This window comes from Lygodium microphyllum, chromosome 28, assembly GCF_053477565.2.
Source record: "Lygodium microphyllum isolate KBCC chromosome 28, Lygodium_microphyllum_v1.1.10, whole genome shotgun sequence".
NCBI lineage: Eukaryota > Viridiplantae > Streptophyta > Polypodiopsida > Schizaeales > Lygodiaceae > Lygodium > Lygodium microphyllum.
The window spans coordinates 30,926,194-30,947,900 of record NC_141162.1 but is presented as its reverse complement, the minus strand read 5'-3'; the positions used below and the strand labels follow the sequence as shown (position 1 = coordinate 30,947,900).

At 39.3% G+C, this 21,707-nt stretch overlaps 2 protein-coding genes across 2 annotated transcripts; both read right to left on the bottom strand.

The window, feature by feature from the left end:
• Positions 1-9,308: 9,308 nt before the first annotated feature.
• Positions 9,309-20,502, bottom strand: HCF106 (Bacterial sec-independent translocation protein mttA/Hcf106). The gene is made up of 6 exons (XM_087670561.1): positions 20,152-20,502; positions 11,554-11,684; positions 11,408-11,467; positions 10,655-10,784; positions 10,174-10,269; positions 9,309-9,827 (listed from the first exon to the last, which is right to left on the bottom strand). The coding sequence occupies exons 1-6, from the start codon at positions 20,414-20,416 to the stop codon at positions 9,712-9,714; spliced, it is 798 nt and encodes a 265-aa protein (XP_087526687.1). The 5' UTR covers positions 20,417-20,502; the 3' UTR covers positions 9,309-9,711.
• LOC148011307 (uncharacterized) lies at positions 14,293-16,992 on the bottom strand. The gene has a single exon (XM_087670560.1). It carries the CDS (start codon positions 16,121-16,123, stop codon positions 14,468-14,470), a length of 1,656 nt encoding a protein of 551 aa, XP_087526686.1. The 5' UTR covers positions 16,124-16,992; the 3' UTR covers positions 14,293-14,467.
• Positions 20,503-21,707: the final 1,205 nt, after the last annotated feature.

Here is a 21,707-nt window from a genome sequence, read left to right as displayed (position 1 = left end):
ATTGCGACTCTATCTCCTTTGCTCGTATAAAAATAGTATCTATATCAGTAAGAGCAACACTACCCAACTGCAGGGATATTGAAGTCTAATCCATGTAAAAAGTACTACAATTGGGCAGCAAGTAGAATAGGAATAGAGGTTTACAATTTATGAAACACGTCCTTCCATTTCTTGGCATATGCTTAAGCATTCTTGTGGGGCTCTTGATGTGTCACATTCAGAACACACGCCTAATATTGACCACCTCTCTCAAGGGTAAGCTCTCTTTGGAAGGCCATAAAGAATAAGTCGATCGTGGTTATGGTCCCAACTTCCAAGCCATGATACCACATTGTAGCTCTTTCTTTCAAAGTCATGTTGAAAAACATCATGAAATGTCATTCATCCTGAATTTGACAATTGAACATTAATTTCTGGAACTCACTGATGTGGAGCTTTGCATCTTCCTCAGTTAACCCATTAAAAATGGGTAGAGGGAAACCTAGGGCTAGCAGATCCATCATTCCTACAAGTATTGCAATAAGTTGTGCCATAACAATGATTGGATTTGCTATAGGGGTCTGTATTGGTATGGGACTACACCCCCTCTTGAAGTAGATTGACTTTTCACGAAAAGGGGAATGCTACAGCTTCCTCCTTCCCCTGATGGATTGACTGGGATATTAATTGGGTTGACGAGACCTCTCTTTCTCAAGGATATCAAACTACTACTCTTAAGAGAATACATCCTAATGATCTTAGCTTGTCATCTAGCCGTTTTATCTCTTTCTTGACAATGTTTATCAGAAAATAGTGGATCTATTTCAATGCTCTTTGGCATACATTGAATAACTAGCCCCTATTGACCAAGTTTCAAAAAATCACCACTTTTTAGGAGCTCTTGAAAAATGCACCACCTTTCAAGACCTAAAATGGGCTTGACATTAGCTCTAAGGCTCTATTCGAGCTCCTATGCTCACTAAACCACCCTTATAGCCGCATAGCCACCACAGGAGCATCTGGAGGCTACACACTAATCTAGCTAAATGACATCTTTATATCGATATGTAGTCCAAAAAATTTTCCCCTTCCCAACTCCAACAGAGGGAGTATACCACACATACAAGCGATCAACATCTTGTTGCATACACATACAAAGCACCCCCAGTTAATCGATGTGGCTCCTACGACTCTTCTACACCCCGGGATTGACCCCAAGATGCACCATCTAAATATAAAACAAAATCATAAGATTGTCCACTCTTTTAATAAAGCATTCCATGAGATATTTTTGTTTCCTCAATCAATCCCGAAAGAAAATCCTACTATCCTACAACTCGAGAATCCTCACACACTCTCATCGTTGGTCAATAGTTTTAACAACCAATTGTAATGCATCCAAGATACTTCATCTTTCTTAATACCATGTATAAGAATGCAAATGCAAGGTGTAATGCCATATACTGCTCAAACAAATTAACCACAAATCAGCCAACATGTCGTGTCCAAAACATTTTTTCAATTAATACCTTTCTAACGTATTGTTGCGTTGCTTAGAAACAACACGACACTAATCCGTGCTATTGTCCCTTAAAAAAATATTGAACCCTATATTCTTCATTTCAATGCACAAGCACTTATATTTTTATATTAAATTCTTAACATTTTCGCTTATTTACATATTCATTTATTATGTAGGGTGTTTCTTATGTTTCATGGTTTTTTCCATAAAAACAACCTCTAAACGATCACTTTAACACACAAATGGATGTAGACTTCGGCAAACCTCATGTTTTACAACCATTATACACTCACAGATCTTCCCCTAATTTTCAATCATTTGTTTCACCCTTAAACTAATTTTTTTCCTCCAAAAAATCCACTTTTTATCATTTTTCATCTTTTATTCTAATATTAATTGCTTGTTTTTTTCAAATTTATGAAGCTTATTTGGATTGTGATTCATCATTACATTCAATATAACTCCATAGGAACACTATTTGAACCATAAAAACCCATGAAATTGTCATTTTTCTACTAAATCTTACATTAATTGCAAGTTTTACCATTTTGATTTCCATTACGTGAATTGCTGGAAATTACTGATTATTCTATACTTTTAGACATATTCAAGCATATTCATCCATTTCCAATCATTTTTCATCACAAGAACAAAAGATTCATCACAAAAATTTAATAAAAGGCGCTTACACTATAATCCACATATGCACGCATCGTATTTTGAAAACGGGAAGCCGTTGATGCTCATTGAGTAAGGAAAACACGTATATCGTTAACATGCTTGTGCATTGATGAGTGAGAAGGAGAGCACTATTAGGCCAAGGTTATACATACAGTAAGCCATATAGTTGTACATACACTTGTGTATACGATGAACAAGACCCCCAGTATTGCCATTCATGGCATGACACTTGAGGAAATGTTTATAGGCAGAAAACTTGATTCGTCTCATTTAGAAGTGTTTGGATGTATTGCATATGTGCACCTAGCAAATGAGATAAGGATCGAGTTGGATCCAAAAGCTAAAGTGTGTTTTCATTGGCTACTCCCTTAAACATAAAGCATATCATTGTTGTAACCCTTCTACACCTTAGATCAAAGTATGCAAAGACACGATCGTTTGAGTAGTGGTATGGTGAAAACAAAAGTGTGACTCTTGATATAAAAAATGAAAATGTTTCTACAAAAGAATTGTACCCGCAATCACATTCATGAAGTGAGCCTAGCCAAAGCTTTTCTAGTCCTAGAAAAGTAAATGCATGGTTAGATAGATTGAGTTCAAACAATGGTTCACCAAATGTCTCAATTGGAAGTACTGAAAGTGGCATAAAATCAAACAAAGGAAAGGAAAAGCTTAATTAGCCCATGCCACATTTTAATGTAAGTGCAAGACATTCAAGAGGTGAAAAATGCTTGGATGAAAAGTTGGGAATACCTACTATGAAAACACTAGGTATGAACAAAGAACAAGTTGTAAAAGTTGCATCAAGAAGTGATACAAGAGTACAAAGGTCAAGTTTTGTAAAGTATCCAATGGATAGGTTGAGATATGATACAACACATCATTTTGCATATGTGGTTAAGGTGATAAAGGACAAGGGACCCATATGCTTTGAGGTGGCAATTGGTGGTAAAGTTGGACTAGATGTAGCAATGGATGAAGGAACGGATGCTTTGAATGCAAATGGTACTTGGCATTTTAATGCCATTCTAGATGGTAAAAATCCAATAGGATGTAAGTGGTTGTACAAGCTAAAGCATAATGCACATGGTTTAACAAGCAAGTACAAGGCAAGACTAGTGGTATGGTCAAGTATATGGTATAGACTATGAGAAGATGCCGTGTTCCAAAAATGGCAACAATAAAGCACCAAGTGCTATGGTAACATCAAAAGGTTGGGAATTATAGAAAATGGATGTAAAGAATGCATTCTTGAATGGTGAGTTGCGGGTGGAGGTGTACATGGAACAACCAAATAGTTATGTGCATCCAAATTTTCCAAATTATGCATCTAAGTGGAAAGAAGGCTTTTCATGGCAAAAAGCAAGCAGCTCTAGACAAACAGAACCAACAACTTCTTGAAAACTATTGGGCTTAAAGTCAACAAGGTTGATCATTTAAGGAACATATCATAATTGTGATCTATGTAGATGAATCATCACATGAATTGGCATTAAGGACATTACATGAGTAAAGAATATGGTTAAGGCTGAATTTGGCATTAAACATTTGGTGAGTTGATGTTCTTCTTAGATATTGAAGTCATAAGAATATAGCATGGTATATGATTCGACATGTTGGCAACGTGTGGGATGATAGATGTTAGCCAATAGCCACAGTGATTGAGAAAAATGTGTGGTTGAGGCATAATGTGGGAGATACATTAGAGGAACCAACAATATACAAGAATATTGTTGGAAGTTTAATTTATGCTACTCATGTGAGACAAGATATGTGGCATGAGGTTAGACTATTAAGTCAATTTATCCAAGTGCCATGGAAGCCACACTTAGGATATTGTAAGGAGAGAACTACCATATGCAAAAGTTATGTTGAGTTATGGTTTCTTTTAGACATATGGAGCTAAGTTGATGTTTGATATACAGATACAGATTAGGTAGGGTGTTCATAAGACTAAAGATCTAGTAGTGGCTATATTTTCATCTTTGGAACTAGTACCATGAGTTGAAGTAGTAAGAAGCAGCTGATGATTGTTTTGTCTAGCATAAAGGTAGAGTATATGGGGCAACAATGGTTGCATGTATGGTAGTTTAGCTTCATAAGCTATCACATTGTAGTGAGCACCATATAGTTGGGACTTATTCATGTGTTTCATACAAAGACTAAGCACATTTAGGTGCACTATCAATACATATAGGACAAAGACCTGATAAGGTCAAGTTGACTTGGTATATGTTGGCACCCATGAGTAGATAGCTAACATCTTTTATCATTGAGTGGAGAGAAGCTACATTGGTTCAAGAGCTATTTAGGAGTTACAAGGCATTTGGTTGAGCCAAAGGCGAAAAGTTGAGATTGCAATCTCAACATATGGCCCATCAAGATGAGTTGTCTTACTGCATCAACATGCATTAGTGTGATTGACGATATGTGCAAGAAATCTTCATGATGGATGCCGTAGGTGGATACACCTATTATATTGTTGTCATAGCTATGGAGCTAGCCTATCATATTTGTATTGTTATATTCGTACATTATGTCCACACTTACATTGATACACATTATTACATTATGACCCTCATAGAAGATAAGAAGAGGAAGAAAAGAAGATGAACTAGTCAGCCACCATCTCTACGTGTGTGCACCTATGATTGCTTCTGTGTGTGTGTGTGTGTGTGTGTGTGTGTGTGTGTGTGTGTGTGTGTGTGTGTGTGTGTGTGTGTGTGTGTGTGTGTGTGTGTGTGTGTGTGTGTGTGTGTGCGTGTGTGCGTGTGTGCGTGTGTGCGTGTGTGCGTGCGTGCGTGCGTGTGCGTGCGTGCGTGCGTGTGCGTGTGCGTGTGCGTGTGTGCGTGTAAGTTGATGTTTGGATATACAGATACAGATTAGGCAGGGTGTTCATAAGATTGAAGATCTAGTAGTGGCTATATTTTCATCTTTGGAACTAGTACAATGAGTTGAAGTAGTAAAAAGTAACCAATAATTGCTTTGTCTAACACAAAGGTAGAGCACATGGGGCAGCATTGGCTGCATGTGAGGTAGTTTGGCTTCATAAGCTATCACATTTTAGTGTGACAACATGAGCACCATATAGTTGGTGGGATATAGTCATTTGTTTCATACAAAGACTAAGCACATTTAGGTGCACTATCATTACATATAAGACAAAGACCTTATAAGGTCAAGTTGACTTCGTATATGTCGGCACCCAGGAGCATATAACTAACATATTTTGTCGTTGAGTGGAGAGAAGCTACATTGGTTCAAGAGCTATTTAGGAGTTACAAGACATAAGGTTGAGCTAGAGGCGAAGAGTTGAGATGGCAAGCTCAACATATGGCCCACCAGGATGAGTTGTCTCCTACATCGACATGCATTAGTATGATTGATGATATGTGCGAGCAATCTTCATGATGGATGTAGTAGGTGGATACACCTACTATATTGTTGCCATAGCCATGCAACTAACCCATCATATTTGTATTGTTATACTAGTACATTATGTCCACACTTACATTAATACACATTAGTACCTTATGCCCCTCATAGAAGATAAGAAGAAGAATAAAAGAAGATGAACTAGTCAGACGCCACCTCTGTGTGTATGCACCCATGCATTCTTCTTGTGTGTGTGTGCACATGCACGTGTGATGGGATACAAGGAAAGAAAATGTCTACTACTACTAATGTGGTCTCTCAATGAATGGTGGAGTCTAAAAGAGAGCAAGCATTGAGGTTAGCAATATTCCATTAGTATACTATCTTGATTTACTATATAGCTTGAGGTTTTCTAGTTTTTTTTTAAATAACTTTTTATGATGCTTGAGGTCAAGGTGAGGCTCAACATTTTGAGCTTCTAAAGGCATTCTTGAAATGCAAATATCTTGTTGTGATTTTGAGAGATCCTTGACATCAAGCATGCCACCTTGTTGCATTGAATGAGGTTTTTCTAGATGTCTTTATTAGTTTTTCAGTGAAAAAGTTTAAATAGCATGTAATGTAGTCAGAGTTAGTCGACAAGGATACAAGACCATATACAATATCATAGCAAATGCATTATCTCATAGGAAAATTAAGCATATGATTTTGCCTCATCCATTTCGAATTAGAGCTATGAGATGAGTATTACAATATATCCATTTGTCGATTCAACATGACAATTTTTTCTATCATTTTGTGTGTGCGCACATGCGCATAGCAAGAGACAAAGCCACACACAAGTACATACCGCCTATCTTTTGTTAATTACGACACTCTTTGCGAATAAAGTCATTCGCCATCTTGATTTTTTCTACATCATTCATAAGAATTCATCATCTTTCTATCTCAAGCCAAGGGATTAGTAGAATTAACCAACAAGACAATGTGCAAGATTCTTACCAAACCAATGACCACTCATTGAGAGGATTGGGATACTAAGTTGCATGTGGCCCTATGAGAGTAGGACAACCTTTAATATGACTACACTGGTTCTCCCTTAAGTAATCATTTGGTTTGGAAGCAATTACTCCTTTTGGAATGTGTGTTGCCTAATCTATTGATTTCAATGGTTGATCATCCCCTTCCTACTTAATCATTGTCTTATTGATTGGAAGACCTTGAAAGGAGCAACTTCATAGTTCCGTACCTTTTGTTCAAGATGTAGCCTTGTCAAAAGACGCAAGTTAACAATTTTGTAGAGAGTAGAATAATTATCAACACATAGAAAACATATGGAGGATGAATCTCATCTCAAGTAAATTTGAATTCTTTTATTAAATATGTGAAATATATTGAATATAGATGTAGATATATCCATAATAGAATCATAGAGGAAAAAGCTAATTCTCATTATTGAGAATGCAAGGTGTTTATTAAATGATGTAGAATTTCAAATACTTTAACAAAGCATGTATTAGACAAGAATGCAATCCCAACCACCACAAATGACTAGCATAAAGTTGTTAAGGACAACACTATGGAAAGTAAAGGATCCACCCAAAGGGAACAAAGCTATTGACTACAAGTGGATAGAATGCAAATGACACAACAAATACATGCATGCCAATGTTATGTGCAAAAGGATTTGCTTAAATCATGGTGAGACTAAGATGAACCTTTTCCTTGAGAATGGCCATTACATAATTTATCTATACAAGTGGCCACTATCTCTAAAGGATGTTTTTATGTGGGTTTGTAGATCCTAGAATGCTTACAAACTTGAACCTCATTATAGTTGAAGCGTCATATGACAAGACAACAAATCTCTATCGCACTCATTACATTCTATCTCAATGAGATATTGGTTGTTAATATAGAAACCATAGCAACTACAATATAGCTAAACACTTTGAAGATGACACAAAGGTTCTTGGTTAGTTGAATATTTCTAAGTAGTGGAATAGTAAGGGATGTTAGTAGGCCTTAATTTCAAGCTCGTGAAAGATGATGAATCTAAGCTTCTCAATGCTTTTGATGAGACACTTTATCCAAGCCTATCTTCACATATGTTGAAAGTGTAGTTGGCAAATTCATACAAGAAGGCAAACAAACTCGCTAGATAGCAACACAAACAATTCTCGAATACTTCAAATCGTTTGGGCCTAACCTATACTTCAAACTCAAACATGGAGTTTGAATACATAGGTGATATTGATTGGGACAAAAACAAAGGGACAAACATGGAGTTTGAATACATAGGTGATATTGATTGGGACAAAAACAAAGGGACTAGTGTCTATTTTGTTAGTTCCCATTAGGCATTGGTACTACCACCCAACTGGTCTGCTGAAATGCACCCCCCTACCATCCATAGAGACAACTTAAAGAAACTATAAATTATAAACTTGTGACATTGACAAGGATGTGGGAAGTTGTATCACACAACAGAGAAGCTGGAAGACACTAAGACACCTACTGCTCTTCAATTTGAATCTCTAGAGCAAAATCCACGAGGCATTGAACCTTGGTTTTTTATAAGCACTACTCCAATTGTCCAGAAAACCTAGTAAATGTAGAGAGCCTCACCAGCAAGATTCCCAAGCCAACAATGTAACTAAGGAAAGCCCAATGCCAATTGATGTAGCCAAGACAAAGCTCTCCCTTTCATTTGTCAGCATTGCCTGTTAGGGCATAATGGGCATACACTATTACAATGGTACGATGACAAGGTGATTCTACCCTGAGAAATTACCTCTAGTGAACTTAAGAGGCCTACTCTTAGGAAAGAATGCTAATAACAAAAGGGCACTGCTCCCATGCACGCTAGTGCGCCCTTAATCGTGCTATATACAGGTCAAATCAATTTGATTTCTTTGAGTTTCTTCGGAGCATGGAGTGCCTGATACGGATACATATTAATTCCCCATGGGGCGATACTGTGACCAATACCCTCTGCATGTCATCACAGTAGAGCACTGAATGCCCCTGGTTCCAAATTCTAACATTTATCAGATTAGATGGGTTAAGTGCAAAAGAAACAAACCAAATTTTCCAACCAACCCAAAGAAAGGTACTTTGCATACATCGTGATTTCTCCCCATCTTCAAGCTTAAAGTTCAAAGCAAAGAGTCCTCAAACTTGATCAGCCTCTACAAGTAGTTCCATTGAAACAAACTGAACATACCAAATGGATAACTATGCCAGTTTCACATTGCTACTGGTTTATCAGAGACATCTCAAAAGCTGCATATTCCTCCTATTGAAACACCTAAAACTCTCACCGGGAAGCTGTACACATCAAATGGATAGCTGTGCCAGTTCCATGACAATAAAACATGATGATAAAGTTGATTTGAGCTTAAGACAGCAGTACTCACAAGAATTTGGAACTTCCACTCCATAAGGTCTGAGCCATGACCAAATTCTTGTTACAAAAAATGACAGGGTAGATAGAGGTTTGCTCAATCCAAACAAGTGGGAAAAAAAACATGTAAGCAAGCTATACAAAAGCAATGCAGAGAAAACTGGTAAACATCTTTGGTTTCCTGAAGATAGCTTGCCTGTGACTTAACATGTGTGGATGTGACAACACACCATTGGACAAATTTCATGTGTGTTGCCATGCTCAGGACGTAAATGACCAGGTATAGTTGCACACACTACCTGTGTAAAGAATTGTGTACACATTAGAAGCAAATGAATACTGGAGTTCTGAAACATAAAAATTCGATAATATTAGTCAGCTATTGGTGGGGTTTAACAGCTACCAGTTTTCATTTTACATTTGCTTTAGTTACACCCAGAACAGAGACAACAGCCTGCAGGACATTGTCAACCATACACAGGGACATCAGTTCATCAATTACAGCTGTAATCACACTTTCTGGCCCAGGATTAGCAATTCGTGTGTTTGACTGTCAAAATAGCTTCTCTAGGTTGGGACGCCAGAAGGAACTCTGCAATACTCTTTGAAAGATGCAGCCAAAAGCCTTCACAAGATTTCAAATGAATCCAGCCGCCAACATATACTGTCAGGAAACCGCAGTTTGAGATGCCCCTTACTGAAGCTTATAACTGACATCAAGCTATCACCGTTGTCACTCCAGCTAAAATTATTGTGTTTGTCCAACATTGCTGCTTTTAGGTTCTTCCGAACTAGTCTTTAATTCCTCTGGTACTTCTGCTTGAGGCGTCGGTGGTGCACCACCCCATGCAGCAGCTTCTGCAGCTGCACAGATTGCAGGGTTGAACAACAAAAATTAAAGAAGATAACAAGACAAATCCAGTAAAAACATAGTTAAAGCACTTAACTATTTGAGGCATCAATCACGAGATTCTAAACAATCTTAATACTATGAAAGAAATCTGTTCGGTCCAAAATGTGGTAAGACAAAATACAAGGAATATTGTTGGGCTTCACTCCCATACTTGGTTTGCCTCACAATGCTGCCCCTTAGGCCTTATTACATTTGCAAAAGCTGGTGAGGAAACCAAATCAATAAAGAGACATTTCAAAACATTTAGTGAGTAGTTCCTACTGTACCATAGATGATCTTCAAAGCAATTCAGCTTACCTTTGCACTGTTCTTCCGGAACCAGAGCCTTTACTTGCTCTTCGGTCACTCTAACATAGTCCTCAGTTGAATACGCCTTGAGTTCAGATGGTCCATCTGCACCCATGAGATTTATTGCATTTTCAATATCTCATGCTAGTTCGTACCATTCCTTATATCAACCATTGTCAGAAGTGCTATACAGTTCACATCAATACTGCTAGGATTCTTGAATCTTAGTTCTGTATTAAAAGCAAAACGCTGGAAGCTGATTGTGTGCTCTAGATACGGTTCAGTGATAAGGCCACTATGCAATAACATTCGCAGGACAGAATAGTAAGTATGAACACTGAAATCAAGCTGAGTTTTAAAAACATTCATACATTGAAATCCCTTGACATAAACCGGCATTCACCCTAAAATCCAGTAATTTATTCAGTAAAGTATCTGTTCGGTTGTTTATTAAACTCAGCTATTAGCTTAATTCAACACAATCCTTTACTTTGACTAACTGATGCCGGAGAGTTCTGATCTAGCTTGGATCCTCCTTTAGAAGGTTGTACATCCGAAGCTCGAAGTTCATCTAGCCCAATTTCTTGCTCCAATGTATCCTTGAAATCTCTGGAGATTTGCTGTATTTAACAAGCCAATAAGTTCATCAAACTTGCTTGCCTCAGTCAATCACTCCTGCCTCTTCCTCCCTCTCCATACAAGCTGCTACCAAGTTCAATTTCCTAGAACCCAAGGAAGGGGAGGATGAGATAAATGAACAGAAAAAAATAGCCAGATTCTCCACTTAAAAAATTAACCCTACTTTGATTTCATTTAGTCCATTGGGTCTGTATATTAGGGGTTGTAAAAATTAGCATATTGACCCCTTTATCAGAGGTAAGCCATCAGAGGTAAGCAACTCACAAATGTTAGTGTGACTTCATACAATTGAATAGCCCTTCATACTAATAAGGCATGAGCACCCCAGTCATTGTTAATGTTAGCCCAATATAACACCAGAATCCAAAAAAGCACTTTTCTTTCTTGGATCAGAAAATTTCATCAGAGTTCCTGAAACGAGTGTAAGCTTGTGCTTACAAGTTCTTCACGATGTCTAGGTAGAAATCTTCTTTGGTACCTCTCTATATGCGAATCTTGGGTAAACACAATCTTCATCCCTCCTAAGAAGGTAGACGGAATTAACCTAAAGAATATGATACTAAAAAGCAGGCTGTAACTGAAAAGTTGATTGAAGAATGCTAACCTGAAGTTCTCGAATAGTAGGTTGAAAAGCTCGTAATGATTTCCCAACAGTGCGTGCAACCTGAAAACAAAGATGCATTACTAATCATGCAACATTTTAAACAGTATCAACAAAGAAGAACAAGTTCAACATGTTGAAAAACAAACCTCTGCAAGCCCCTTGGGACCAAAAACTAGAAGTGCCACAACAGCTATAACAAGAGCTTCAGGTGCACCAACTCCTAAAAGTGAGGCTTCAACCACATTTTGAAATCTCCTCTTAGTTGACATCGAACAATCTGCAAGTGCACCCAAGCAGTCAAATATGATTGCAGAGACAAAACCTCAAAAATCAATAACTACAGAAAACAAAGCAACCAGACCTCAAGAATCCATAATTATAGTAACCAAAGCAATAATGCATCATTTACACACTGGAGATAATAAGCAGCCAACAGCCCAGGTGACAAACAATACAAGAAACAAGGAAACATAAGAGCCATAACTCATCATTCACAAATCCAAAAGCTGTCATAACCATAAAACATTTTTAACACAGTTGTCAATGCGATGAATAGAATCTATTCCCTTCATCAATTTCTGTCTTCCCTCCCAAATTACAAGTACCATAATACCACATTCCTTTCAGCTGTAGCTAACGATAGTGATTTCTACACATTTACATGCGTGTATATATGTGTTTTTACACACATGGATATATGTGTTAAGTGTTGTTGGGATAACTTTTGAGTTCCTATTTCACCATTCAGCCTGAGGGTGAAACTCTGTTGCACAACTCCAAAACCCGTCTCCTTTTCCCCATTCTAAACTCCTGGCCATATCTCATGTAGGTCAATTTGGCAAATCTATATTGAAGCTGCCTTACAAGGTACCTATAAACATACATCTCCCTGCAGCTTGCTATAAACAGAAACCAACTGCAAACAAAGAAAAAGACAGCAAGAGAGACATCACCAAATTTTACTTGGTCTACAGAGCACCAAAGAATTCAATACCTTTATTATGAGTTAAACCAAAGAGTTAATCAGTAAATAGGATGCAGCCATCAGATGTGATAAGCATAACTGCTGTCCAAACAGCCGCAAAGTCCAGCTGACCAGTAGCAAGGATCTAAACAAAGACACTACCCAGTTGGCTCTGACAAGCTTCCATTGTGGATTACTACCTGGTATTCTGCGCGCTGTGTTTACACATGTATAATATTGGACCCATGCAACAGAAGAGAACCACAAACACAGAGAGAAGGAAAGAGAAAGACAGCAGAAGAAGAAAGAAAGAAAACTGCATTGACTGAAGATGAATGCTGAATACAATAGAGTAGACTGATCAGTCCCTGCACGCAGCCCAAGGCATCAGTAAGGACACCAGATCAGGCTGAGAATGATGGCAGCAGCACCATTTCCTGAGTTTTTAGTCTCTTTGTCCCTTGCAGCTTGCGTTTGTTGTTCTCTCTCCTACAGCCATAAGATTCGCAAGAGAGAGAGAAGAAGATGAAGAAGGAAAAGAGAGAGAATAAGAAGAATGAGAGGAGAGAGTGTGTGTGTGAGAGAGAGATATAGTGGAAGGGAGGGAGAGAGGGAGAGAGAGAGAGGAAGAAGAGAGAACCTACTAATAGCTAACCAACTAACTAATATCATATCTCTCTCTCTCTCTGTGTAACCACCTAACTAACTAACCTACTAACTAATATAAAAACAAACTAACATGACAAAACCAACCAAATAATAACTAACTAACCTACCAACATAACCATCTAATCTCTCTCGCCAGTGTTTTTAGTCTTTCTCTCTCCTCACCTGCGTTTTTAGTCTTTCTCTCTTGCATTGCCGTCTACATCAGATTCAACCTTCCTTGGCTGCATTTGCTGGTGTTCAACATCTAGAGGTTGCCTTGCTGCAATTCAAAATCCGTTCGAAGTACAACACACTCTCTAGCTCATTACCCTTGCCCTAATCCTTGAGATACAAGAGTTCAAGATACAGTATTCATTCACTATATAGTGTGTTTTTTGCATGAGCATTGTATATTCAATAATCATATCACTTCATTTATTCTTTGTGTTTATTATCTCTGAGTTACCCTAACCCTAATTGTGTTCTTATATCAGTCTGCGCTTTGTCGTACAGCATTATTTGTGTTTCTATGTTAGGGTATTTCTTCACATGGTATCAGAGTCAAGTTCTCTGAGAGAAGCCTAGGCCTTAATCTAAAAGCCCTACACAAGAAGCAGGAACAACAAAAGGACAGAAAACTTCGAACACTACTTCCACACCACTTCTCACATCCAAGCTAAATCCATTGAGGAACGAGTCAGAGTAGGCCTCACAGCTTGCTTCACAAGCTCCCGACATGGCCAGACAAACATTGGACAACCATGGAGTTCCACGGCCTTACGAGATCACTACAGCTGAGTACGATCTCATTTTGATGCATAGAGCCCAGCAACAGATTGAAGGTAAGTTTGGATGTCACGCTTTAGATTCAAAGGACCGATCTACTGACCATGCAAGAAGGGCACAAGCTCCACTTAGGACTGGCCATCCGCAAGTGGCATAAAGTACACTCCATTGCCTTCATACTTATTCTCTTTGGTGCTAGCATAGTTACCAGGAACGGGGAACGGGAACGGGAACGGGACCCCCTGGAACGGGGGGAACGCCCAAAGTGAGGGAACGGGAACGGAGGGAACGGTATATATGTATATATATAATCCTCTAGAGAGAGAGAGTCAACACTAGTCTTAGAATCTAGAGAGACAGATCATATCTATTATCAACCATGAATTATAATTCATGAAATTAGACTCTAGAGACATAATAATCAAGTTTCAACTTTCAACAATAATAAAGATTCAAAACATTGTAACTAGCAATGGATTGTCACATTCATAATTCAACACTGTAATCAACAATGTTGCATAAGTCCAACTGGCAACAAGTGTGCATTGCAAAAACACAAAATATGCACTAAACAGTAAACTTTAAAGCCTAAATAGTAAAGATCCAAGTTACAAGAGCTCCAATTTCCAAGTCAATACTCTAAAGTTCCAAAAGGCTAGCTACTAAGTGCTCTGATTCATGGAAGATGGCTCCACTGTGCCTGAATGCTCATCCTGCTGAACAACATCCTGTCCATCATCATCACCATCATCATCATCGTCATCTTTTTCCCAACATATAAAAGAATCAGCCTTTGCAACTGATGTACGAGCTAGCAAGCGAAGATTAGAGCTCACATAAACTAGGTCATTCGTCTTCATTGTACCAAGACGATTTCTCTTCTTTGAGTGAATGTGATTGAAGGAGCTCCATAGTTGCTCTAAACAAGAAGAGCTAATTGTTTGGCTAAGAATACGAATAGCCAAACTCTGCAACTCTGGAGCTTCTGCCCCATAGTCCTCCCACCATAAAGCAGCCCCAATATTTGTCCTATCCTCTAGTGCATCCTCTGTACCAAACATCCCTAATGTTTGTCGATATACAGAGAGCTGATTTTTAATTTTGCGTTGCATTTCACAGCTAGGATAAAGCCTTGCAAGCAATGTGTTCCAAGCCTTGACCACCTCAAGGTCTCTTTCTTGCATCTTTCCTTGAAACTCAGGATCAAGCACATATGCTGCAGCATGCATAGGAGAGTAATACTCATTCCATCTACTGATGCATAACTCCTTGATTTGCTCATACCTATCTGCATTTGGTTCCAAACTCTCCAACCTCTCAATCATGTGATCCATACCTTCATAGATCTTCCCAATGCATGGATCCATGCCATCTGCAAGCCTCAACATGTGCATAATAGGATCAACCATTTGGTTGGTGCGATTAACCTCATCCCAAAAATCTCTATCAGAAACATATACATTACATAACACAGCAGTAGCAGTGGCAGCCCCAGTCCAATTTTCATACTCATGACTAGCAAATAGCTCCCTAATTGCACCTTTGCAATAGTGCAATCGACCAAGCATAAGAAAGTTATATGCAAATCGTGTATCCGAGTATTTAAGAAGTTCTTTGTCACTTCTCTTGCGAAACTCAGCATGCAAGTACCGATGATTACATATAAATGTGATAATCTTGTTGCCTTTCGCAACAAGAGATGCAATCCATGGCAAGTCCCCAATATCCTTCAACAAGTTATTCAAGCAATGCGCCATGCATGGACTAAAGGTGATATGTGGATACATTGCCATTAAAATGTTTCCTGCTGCCCTGTTTGTAGGTTCACCATCTGCCACAAACTGCACTACATTTTCTGCCCCAACAGCCTGCACTGCCTCGCACCACTCGGATGCCAATACATCTGCACTCTTTCCAGTCTCTGAAGCATCATGACTACCAATGAAGTGTACATCTCCACGAGAATATGCAACAATACCATGTATGGACCTATGGCGTGTGTCACTCCATCCATCTGCTATCAATGTCACTCCATTTCTTACCCATTGATTGCGAATATTTGCTGTTGCAATCTCTATGGATACTTTCTCCTTTTGAAGCAATGTAGTCCTGATAGTTTCTGATGAAGGGGGCTTATATGTGGGTCCATACTCTGCAATCTTTGTCACCATATTTAAAAAATAAGGTGACCTGGCTGATTTGAATGCAATATGGTCATGGTAAAAAAAGCGTGCCACTGCTGCATCTGTTTCCTCTTTTTTCTTTGGTTCCCATGAAGTGTGCAATGAACTCTGTTTAGCACCACGACCTGTTGCCATTGATGGCCCACGAGAAGGCTGCGTAGCCACTAATCCTGGTGGTCTTCTGCATGAAGCACCATGCCCTGCTGGTCTTGGAGTCCATGTTGTTGGATCCACTGCTATATTTGGCGAGGAAAGGTCACTCCCCAAGCTGATCTCCTTACTGATATAGGCAAATTTCTTTGGTTATTTCATACTAGACCAAACTTAGCTTACTCAATCAACATTTTCAATCAGTATTTCACAAGCACCTAGCATGTCACATTGGATTGCATGTCTTTGTGTGTTGCATTATTTACAGTGTACTTATTCTTATGGCCTCACTTATGGTTCTGGTTTATATTTGCAGGGGTACACTGATTCTAATTGGGTAAGAGATCTTGATACCTGACGTTCCCATGGTGGTTACCTCTTCACCTTGGGCACGAGTCCCATTTCTTGGTCCAGCTGCCATAAGTAAGAGACTGTGGCAGCTTCCACGGCCAAGGCTAAGTATAAGACTCTCTTCGATGGCACCACCAAGGCCATCTACCTGAGGAGCTTACTAGCAACGCTTCACTTCCCTTGTGACTCTCCCGCTCTTGTCTACTGCAATAACTAGAGTGCCACTGCCCTTTGGGCAATCCGATCATCACACCATGAACGCGGAATGATGGAGTCTACTTTCACTTTTCCAGAGAGCACATTGAGCTAGGCACTATCCACCTAGAGTTTGTGCCTTCATTAGATAATTTTGCAAACATTTTGACCAAAGCAATCAACCGGCTAGTTCTTCACTATCTTCTACCTAGGATCGGCTTGGGTACACCCTCCTTTACTTCTTTAAATTGATGAGGAGAGGGTACTTCCCTCTTGCTTTCCCTTCTAGTTTGAGAGGAGACGACTACTTCTCTTGGTAGTGACAGTGATAATGCTTACAGTTTTTTCATTCATTTATTATTTTGTATTGTACTTATGGACATTTGTAACTTCATCCGCATTGTCAGGATGACATGATTGTAAAAGGACACTTGGGCAAGTAAACAATTCCCTTGCAAGGGCACTGTCCAAGTGGTACCGTTGCATTGCATTTTGCGTGAGCATGACATCTCACATCTCCCTTTGCATTACCCCATGCATTGGCATTTTGTTCATGTAAACATGCATCTATGCACATTTATCTCTTTTTGGTCTTTTGGAGTGGTCGACTTTGGATCCACCATTTTCGTGGCATTGCACATGGCAGTCTCTAAGGCAATTCTCCCTAGCTTGCTTGCTTGTCTTGCTTGCTTTACATCTTTGCTATATTTGTGTCACCCACACCTTAGCCATTTTTCTTTTTCACCGAAACCCAGTAATGGTAGAAATAGTATGCTTGTTTTGAGAAGGTCTTGGGTTTGACCATCCCTTATTACTCTCCCATTTGGGGCACGGATACTCAATAGGATGAAAACTAATTTGAAACCCTCACTTAATGTTAAATCTATCAAAACTACAAAGTCCTCCACAAAAAAAAAGTCCATCGCTGATTCCATCTCCCTTTGCAGGACTTGGTAGGCCACTGTGCAGCCGACGTGCACCCTTTGTCCAATGCCCTGGCCTCTCTGGGGTGATCACTTGGCCTCCCTTAGTAAGATAACCATCACCTCTGTAGTCTTAGTAAGCCATTGGGCAACCGACGCACACCCTTTGTCCGATGCTCTGGGTGCTTTGGGGTGGAACGCCTTGGGGTAAAAGATAAAGGGAAAAAAAAAGGCTTGGTTGGCCTACATCTCATGGCATTGTTATTGGGCCTAAGAGGGGGTGTTGAGCTAAAAATGCATTTAACTTCACTTAACCAGCCCAAAACATGCTTGATAAAGGAAGAAACCTTGTTTATTTAAAAAGAAATGGGTTCCTAGACAGTGTTTGTATCCCATAAGTACGAACCCACTTGGGAGGGACCAAACTTTCTATAAATAGGTATGTTGCCTTCCATTCAGCCTTAATCTCATTTTTGTGAATTTCAGGTATTTCAGCTTATTGCCCACACCCCAAACGTGAAGGACGTTGCAGTCTAAGTTGGCCATTGCTGTATACAATAGTCTAGCGCCTATTTCAAACCTACCACACACTGTTTGGAGCTAATTTCAGCATGCTGATAGCTATTGCTGGTTTTTCCTATGTTTTTAGTAACAAGGGGAAGCGTGGCGAAAGCAAGCACAAAGAGACAAACGACACACAAACTCAGAAATCTTTGCTCACAAAGTGCTAGAAGGAGCAAAATGATATTGCAGACTTGAAAGCTTGAGATACTAGGCTAGGAGAGAATACAAGGCTTAAAGGATTGCTTGACTTCATGTGTTCAATGGAGTTACAAGGGGTGTATTTATAGGCTCTTAGTAGTGGAAAGAATCATTGGTGGGAGTGGGTGAGTGCACATCTTTGAGTGCATGCTAGCTATAAAGCTAATAAGTGTGCAATGGATATTGTTCAAAAAAGTTGGATGGTTGAGGTATATAAGGTGGTTGGCATGATAAAAGGTCTACCACCGTATTTTGCACGCCAGGAATATGTTGAAAAGTTATATCAAGGGCATCAAAAAAGAGGGACCACCTTAGCAACCTTTTATTGCCGATCTCATTAGGTGCTTTTTTAGTGAGGTAACTTGACACATATTGCAAATCTGCCCATATGGTGAAAGGGAAAAATTCGCCAAAGAGACGAAATGCTTTGATGGCTTTGATCATGGCCAAGATTTCCCTTTGGTAGAATGGATAATTTTGTTGGGTTTGATTAAAAATCTATGATGCATACTGGCAAATGAGTAAAGTTGTGGTGAAGTAGACGTGTCTTCTTCACACAAACATGCATCCCATCCGGAGTCAGATGCATCGGTGTATAGGATTAGAGGAAGTCCGGGCGATAGCCGAAGAGGAGATAGATGGTGGATCAGATTCTTTATGCTTTTGACAGCTAGTGTATGGCAGAGTTTCTAGTTGAACTATCCTTTCTAGAAGAGAGGGTACAAGTTTGTGGCATAGTGCCAAATTTGGAGTAGTAGAATTTAGCCAATTCAGACAACCTAATAGTTGTTGTAACTATTCAAATTGGTCAATTCATCCGGCATGTCAAGGACCTTCGTCAAGACATGTTCTTGAAGTTTGATTCTACCACGCTGTATTTCTAATCCTAAAAATTCCACAGTAGTGTTGAATAGGATAAATTTAGTGGTGGGGGAAAGTACCATGCCTGTGTCTTCTACAGCTTTGGCAAATTGATATAAATGATTAATATGCTCTTTGATAGTGTGTGAAACACTAAGGTATCATCAATATATACCAAGCAGAAAGAAAACTTTGAGAAAACAGAGTCAGTCCAAGATTGGAAGTATGTTGGCGCTATCTTGGTTTGTTCATTGAGTTCATTGATTTCTTCATTCTTGTTCTATCTTTGAGTTCCTATATTAGTCATGTGGTTGTTCATATACTGTGTGTTTGCTCTGCAACCAAGTGCATTCTCAGAAAATAATCCGATGAATTCTCCATGCCGCAGGAAAGAAGAGTCATTAATAGAACGAATACTCCCTCTAACAGCATCATGGAAAGAAATTCTTCCTAAAAATCATCAGCCTCCATCACATTGTAACTTCAGAGATCTGACTCCTAAGTTCAATGACGATTTCAAGTGAGTGTCACTAAACATATGGACGCGCATCAAATTGCAGAAAAGATAGATCTGGCCCAATAATTGCATTGATGAGTGTCGGGGCCAAAGTTTAAGCATCGTAAAGATAAGGGTTCCCTGAGTCCCTTCTGCATTTTTATCTTCTGCTTGTTAGCGCATAGCTCGGTAATGTTGGGATTAAAGCCTCTCCAGCTTTCAAACGTCATAAAAACTGAGATCATCTTCGAGAACCGATCGGCAGGCTTGCAATTCAACATTGATCTCAGACAGGAAACTTATTGCCACTGCTTCAATGAATCACCGAGCATAAATGCTTCGCGAGCTAGCCTTGCTTAGAACTGCTTGGTCTAAGAGACGCGTTCAATCCAGACATTAACAAGGTAAAGTGAAACGAAGCTGACCTAGAAGTCGTAATGGAGAACCGAGGATAGAGTGGCCATTCCAGGCGAGGAAAGAACTGCGAGGGAGGGAACACCAAAGCCGGGGAAGAAGAAGACGATGATGCTGATGATGATAACGACGATGATGATTTAAGTAAGAAGAGGAAGCACGGGCGAGCTCCCCCGGCAACGTAATGGAGCACCGCAGACCCGCCCTGACACCTGCACCCGAGCCAGTCCTCGCAAGCGATGGCAACACTGCAGCTCCCGCCATCGCCAGTGGCATGCCACCTTCTCTTTTAAGATACCAATAAAAATCTTCTTATCCTCTCTTCCATTGAGAAGAAAATGTACCCTTTCAAGCAACCGTTGCGGCTTAATGGACTAATAAATAAGATCACACACATATTGACCGACAACAATTGCTTAATGGACTTATCTTCTTGACTGACCATAAAAGACTATTCATCAATCCATCTTTGGGTTAATGGTATCACTTATCTATTTGTTTCGCCTCAATTAATGGTTGAGAAGAGTGATGACATCGAAAGAAGGCGCCCTGCCCGATGACTTTATTGCCCTTTAATATCGCACATGGCAACCAGCTTCCTCAATACACGAGGCTTCCTCCCTTGAGCAACAACTCAAAGACCCTTAAGCTAACACTGGTCTAAATGACGATGGATTGAGCAAGTTTCAAAGATGTATTGATTTTACAAAGTAAGGTAGAGCAAGCCTTACATGATGACTCAAATATGTGTAACAAGCACAAGAGGTCTAAGCTTCTAAACGATGGTAAAAATGTGTTTAGGGGTCCTACTCCATTTTGCCTCGGTCAACCTTAAGTGTATGTTAATTTTGCTCTAGAGTACATGAGTTTTATAGGAAACATGCCAAATGAGGATGAGTTTGATTAATGGTTTAGAAATGCCTATGAAACTAAAATAGGTTCTTGGAGAAAACTCTTTCGTGCAATCGTGCAATTGTGCAATAGGATGGGACTTGATCGCATGGTCATCCATATAGGCAATTAGGTATACATTTTGTGATGGGCAATCCATTTCAACCCTAATGATAGTGTGCCACATGGATGTCCTAGGCAAATCTCATTTTTGTCTTTGCATGATTGTTTTGATGGAGAGGTTAGAGCACTTGTTACAAAGGTCCTTTGAAAGCTTCTATATGTGCTTACCTCCTCTCAAACTATTATCAAAACTTGCATTTTATCCAATGGAATTGATATTGAATGAGAAGAAATTGGAAGATGCTTGAGTCAAGTTAATGTTGATGGTTGAGGAAGTCACTAGTCACAATGATCATGATGCAACAACTAGACAAACATTGGGGGCGAAAAAACTTAGATGCTTGATGAAAATGAGGCAATTACTTCTAAAATGTGCACATAATAAGTGTGCTAGGAACCCCCTATCAAAAGGAACACTTGTGATATAGTAGTTATGAGTCACAATAATGAACGCATGGAAAGCAAGTGATCTTGAACATCAAAACACCAACTGTGAGATTTTGAACAAATTTGACAACGCTAAAACACTAAGTGAACATGTATAAAAAAACAT